The following is a 6,000-nucleotide window of genomic DNA, read 5'->3' on the forward strand; positions in this document are numbered from 1 at the left end:
AGGTGTGCATCCTATTGGCTGGCTGGTATTCTTGTTTTCCTTTTTTTTTTTTTTTCTTATTCATTTTAAATGGGGGTGGGGGTATAAAAATGTGTATGGGGTACATGCAATAATGTTGTAATGTTTCTTGTTGTTTAATGGATAATTAATTGCAAAATAATTGTTTGAATTGTAACATGTTTAAGTAAATGTTAAATTAGTATTTTTTTTTCTAATATAATAATGAATTTGAACTCTAGTATTCTTGTTAACAATGTGTCTGTGTTTGTCTGTCTGTGTCTGTCTAATAGTAATTAATATCTGTGGTCCGTACCTGGAAGAGGAAGTACAGCTTTAAAGGAATAACAAAAGACTTTGTGTCTTAGACCCTTCGCAGGTGTTACAGTCGGGTGAAAGAACATGGTGTTGGGAAAAGAAAGAGCAGTTACACATTTGAACAGTTGGAACAGGTGTTTGGTCAGGGAGGATGGGATGCTCAGCCCTGCCAGCCTGTACTTATTAACAGTAGTGGCTTGTACCAGGAGCTGGAGTCAGATGGCAGCACTATGGAGGAGTATTCACAGGAGGACTGGGGAAACCACAGTCAGGATCTCCATGGCTACCCAACAGATCAGGAATTGGGTAAGTCAATACGCGTGTTGTGTGTACCTTTCTGTTGCACTAGGATCTATAAGGCCTTTTGGTGCCATTCCCGTTGCCAGCACAAAGCATAGACTCAGTACATTTGGGGCAGTGTGGGGTGTTCTGGGTTTAGCTGTCACCTACCAGCTTGTGCTTAGTGTGGGTCACTTGGTAATTTGGGTACCAGCTGGTAACCTGTCCTAAAGACAGAAGCATTCCTAACGCTGCACTGCACAAGGAAATACAGTAACTTGTAGCACCCCAGGCAATTTTAAATATTTTGTGTCTCCTGATTCTCAAGTGACTGCATGTACTGACTCTTATCCCAAATGCTATGGAAGTAACTTTTTTAATCCCAAATACTTTTTCTGTTCATAATTTGGAAAATGTCCTCTTGTAGACATCAATCTCAACAAAATATGAAAGAAAACCTTTTTCTTTTTTTAAGAGAGCTGATACTTGAAATTTTCAATGATCGTACTCCTTCAAACTTCATAAGAGAGTCTATCCCAACAATAGCTGGAATGGTTCATATAGTTTTAAGTTTTAAAAATGGTAAATAAAACTTCTGACCATCCAACCTAAACTTATTGGCCTAATTAAGAGTATATATGTAGTTTTTGTGTGCTTTTTAAAAATCTTTTGCAATAAATGACCCAGTTTTGATTATCATACTCAGGAAGTACTAGTAAAGTTTCTGCTGAGCCATTGTATTCTAATGACTAGTATGCCATGAGGGCTCACTTATAAGGAAATGTTTTTACTCCCCAAAGAGCTATTCAGGCAACCCCCAAGGAAGTGTCAGTAAGACTGGCACAGTAAGTGTGCTTCCTTGGCGTAAGACAGAGGTCCATGGATATTGTTTTTTTTGCAAAATTCCTATTGATGGGCAAATGCTAATTCAAATGAAAAAGGATTAAATGTATATTTCTTATAAGTGCTGTTTTGGGGTGGGAAGTCCCTCAAATATTGAAGATAGCAGCTGTAAAGCTGTAAGACTAACACAATGTAAAAGAGACTGAAAGAATACAAATGGTCAGTGCTAAGTTCTCAACCTCATAATTTCAAAACAGTAAAAAGGTCTAAGTTACCTTGGTATCTATAACTCTGCTTTTTCCATAAAGAGTTAAATTGCTCACAACTTCGGGGAAAAAATAATGTGCAGAGCATATTGATCCTGATATTGGGAAAAATAATTGCTTTATAAAGCCTACACAGAAATCCAAATAGGGTAGAATTATTTTCAATCTTGTTCCTTTAAAAATCATGTTTGCAGTGAAATTAAGCTTTAAGCTCCTGGTTAGAAATCCACTGGTGACCTTGAAGAATTTTATACTTGTAGAGCTGGTTTCTGATCTTGCATATAAATGTATGCATCTCATTATATAAGAGTTATATTTATAAATCTGGCGTTGGACAGTGTTTGACACTAGAACTAAGGTCTCACATTGGAAAGTATAGAACACATAGTAAACGTAGCTACTTATCACATAAATGTATGACACTTATGACACTACTTAGGAAAATATAACTTGTTTCCAAAACTTTGCTTTTCAGATGAAATACCTGTCACAAAGAGAACATTAAAAATAAAACAGGAGTCTTCTGAAGAAGCACAGTAAGTAGATCCTTCACCTTCCTATAAAGTGTATTTATATAAGTATAATGAGCATTGGGAAGATCAGAATGTCATTGCTGTAATTAAGCATGCTGCACAGCAAGTTTATCTAGTCATGTTCAACGTTTTAGCTCAACTTTTCAAATGGTTACTCTAAAATAGTGTATACAAGGCCTCCCTGGCGGCACACAGGTCTAAGCTCCCTGCAGCATGAGCTCAGCTCCCAGGCAGGGAGCTGACCCACATGATGCAGAAAACCTCTCCCATCTTGCCTGTTCTGTCCCCCTCTCTGGCTCTCGTGAATCCTACTTCCCCACCACCCTGTTTTTATGGCCTACATCTCAGCTCTTACATGTATAAATAAATAAATAAATAAATCTTTAAAAAATAGTAAATAGTGTATATAGCAAGAAATATAGTACATGAGAATAAGTATGTTTGTAGTGACTGCTGTGTGACTGTGGAGAATCTAGATATTTAAATGATATATAAGGAAAAGCCTAGCCAAGGCTCTGAGTTTATCAGGGTCCAGGAAAGTGATAGAAGGGCCAGAGAAACACTTATATCCCTTATAATATTACATTCTGGGAACCAGAAAGCAAACTCTTAGATGACCTGCTTATATATTTAGTAAAGAAAGCAATTACTGGAGGGCCGGTATAAGACTGTCCAGGACCGGAGTCCTTGCACGGCTCACACCACCTGAGCTTTCTCCTCAGGGAAGGAGGCTAATGCCTTATCTCTTTGTAAGGACATCACTCTTGTGCTTTCCTGCGGCTTTAATGTTTGTGGTTCCTTTTTTTAAAAGCATATATGTATTTTTTGAAAATTTATTTGTTTATGCCTACAGAACTCAGTTACAGGCCAGAGTTTCAGGGGGGTGAGAGGATTCACCAGAGACAGAGTGGAGAGGAGAACAGGCAGATGTACTGAAATACACTGCTGAGGGGAGCAGTGGCACATGATAGGAAAGGTGCTGTGCTATGTAGGTCCCAGGCTGAGGATCTTCAAACTCAATGTTGCAGTGGCTTGGGATGGCTTGATAGCACTCTGTCTTAACCCCTGTACCACCAGGGAGGCCCAAAATTTTCTACTTTCATGTTTTAAATTCATCAATAGTGAGCTCACAAAACTACACCTTCAAGAATAAAACCTAATGACTCAAATCAGTAATTCTGAGTCCACCTCTTTTTGGAGGTAGGTTTCTTGAAATTGTGATGTCGGGGCCTCCCTGGTAGCACAGGGGTTAAGTCTCAGTGCTGTCCAGCTATTGCCAGCCACTGTGGCATGAGTTCCATCTCCAGCCAGGGAGCTAACCAACACAGTGCAGCAGATTTCTCCAGACTCACCTGTTACCTACTTTGTCTCTGATGAATCTTCTTGCCCTGCTCTTGCTCTTATACTCCAGCTCTTGCATGAATGCATAAATGTCTTTAAAAAAAAAAAAAAAAGCGCTACAAAATCACAGGAACCATAGAAGAATGATGTCCTTAAAAAAAGAGATAAGGCTAACTAACCCCTTAGAAGGAAGCTCAGGTAATGTGAGTCCAGGCAAGGATTCTGGGCATCCCAGTTCTTATATCATAAATAAATAAAAGTAAATCATTAAATAAATAAAATTGTGATGCCTGAATGTTCTACGGGGAAGGAAGCTTTGATAAGTGTTTTAAGAAATGAGTTACCGCAAGTCTGTACCTTCAGTTTCCCATTCTTTAAAGAGACTGCTGTCTATTACTAGAATGTCTTGGCTTTCCCCTGACACTAACATGGGAGACCGCTGATAGAAGTAGGGTTGAACTCAAAACATCACAGAATTGGTGTCAGTTCATGACATCTTCCTCAAACCATCTGTACTTTTCCACGGTTGGAGGTTCAGAAATCAGGAAATATAAAAGACAAGTCTCAGAAACTTTAATTAACCGGTTCTGTCTAGTTCTTACTGTTCTCCATAGTTTTGAATAACTGCGAGGTATTTCGAGCTTGGGAGTTTCAGGATGAGATCAGATCAGCAGGGCAGGAGACTGCCAGACTGCAGAAATATGCAGCCAGGGCCACCTCACCTCCAAGTTTTAGCTCACAGGGTGAGAAATTAATAGATTCATAAAGTAACTTCCCTTGGGCATAGAATTTCTTTTTTGTAAGTATAGATGGGATTAGCTTGAACAAGCCAACATAATTTGCAGTAAAATACATCATCCGTCATCTATGAAGAATAGTCACCTAATCTTACTTACCTAACACATATTTACCCAGTACCTATTGTCTGTCTGTCGTTGGGGTACATCAGTGAGCAAAGCACACAAAAACCTCTGTTTTCCATGTCAGCTCTGTAGCCTGGTCCTCCTTGAAATCAGTAAGACATTTCAGAGGAGGACAAGGAAGGACAGGTATGGCCCCATATCTCAGCCTCAAGCACTATAATCTAAATATTAGAAAAGCAGTATCAAGTACCTCTGTAAACTCTTAAGAGGAACATTCCCCAGGGAATGTAGTGATTTCATCTAGATGGCCTGTCTGATACTTGAGACACTTTCAAGACAACTAAAGAATGGAAGATAAATTTAGGGCAATCTTTGGTTCTCAGAAGCAGCCAGTAACAAAATATTAGCTCTTTGTGATCTTGCAAAAAAAAAAAAGTCAAGGAGAGCTAGAGGTCAGATGGAGGATGACTATGTAGAAGATCCTTCCCCAGTTCAAAAGTTTTCCCCTGAGTTTGTATGAGAATAGGAAAGTTTCAAGGATCTGTTTCCTTCCAGAAGCTACTAGCAAACCAAATTACCTTCATTCTCTCTTGTTTAGGCCTATGTTTGATTGTATATGAGTGTGGTCATTGAGTATTTTTGTAGCTTAAATCTGTCATTGAGGTAAAGTGTAATAGTTGGTTGCTAAGCTAATATTTAATAAACTTCAGTCTCCCAATATCACCGTTTTGCTGTAACTGAGAACATAAACACATGGCCTCACGTATGAATCATCATGACATATCCGTCATAACTGCCTGATTAAGAGGCACATGACACAAGAATTTCCTGGCATTTTCTTACATTAACAATCCAAATAAAAATTTTGTCCCTTTATAAAATATTTTTGTAGAATAGCCTCAGCCTATTTTCTTGAGTTTTAATCTCTTAAAACCTAAGCCGTGATATGATCTTTTCCACCGGAAAAGATTCTTAGAACTTAATTTCATGTTCAGCTTGTTTTCAGTTTTCATGTTCATCTTGTTTGCGAATAGCTGTGAATTCAGAAGTAGAAGAATATGTCACTTCATTTTTTGTATCATGTTATTAGTTAAACCAATTTATTTTCCTTCAGCATATTTATAGACCAAAATTACTAAGCTTTCAGAATTTCCAAGCAAGAAATTAAGCCTCCCAGGTGGCCTAAAGGTTAAGTGTCAGCGCTCCTACTGCAAGACCTGAGTTTGAGCCCAGGCCAGGGAGCTGACCCACATGGTGCAGCAGACTTCTATTTTACCCACGACTCCCCTTTTCAGTAGGTCAGCCTGTTCTGCTTCCCACTCTGTCTCTGGTAAATCCTGTCACCTCCCCACCTCTGGTCTATACTCCAGTTCTTCTGTTTAAAAATAAACACATAAAATATCTTAAAAATAAATAAGCTCTTCATTATTTTAAGTGCTAGTGGATACTTTCTGAATTCAGCATCCTTAATCTGCTTTTTTTTTTTTTAAAGATTTATTTATGCATACAGAGCTGGGGTACAGGCCAGAGGTGCAGGGGCAGTGAGAGGATTCACCAGAG

The 6,000-nt window shown here is 38.6% G+C and overlaps 1 protein-coding gene across 2 annotated transcripts in view; it reads left to right on the forward strand.

Moving 5' to 3' along the window:
- MSANTD2 (Myb/SANT-like DNA-binding domain containing 2) overlaps positions 1 to 6,000 on the forward strand; it is a 30,940-nt gene that overhangs the window by 22,252 nt on the left and 2,688 nt on the right. The window contains exons 2-3 of one of the 2 annotated variants that reach the window (XM_004689135.2): positions 366 to 621; positions 2,179 to 2,239. In XM_004689135.2, coding sequence (XP_004689192.1) covers positions 366 to 621; positions 2,179 to 2,239 — 317 coding nt within the window. The remainder of the gene's footprint in view (positions 1 to 365; positions 622 to 2,178; positions 2,240 to 6,000) is intronic. The other variant, XM_004689136.2, reaches the window with a different exon arrangement.

This window comes from Condylura cristata, unplaced genomic scaffold, assembly GCF_000260355.1.
Source record: "Condylura cristata isolate star-nosed mole 26May11 unplaced genomic scaffold, ConCri1.0 scaffold00025, whole genome shotgun sequence".
NCBI lineage: Eukaryota > Metazoa > Chordata > Mammalia > Eulipotyphla > Talpidae > Condylura > Condylura cristata.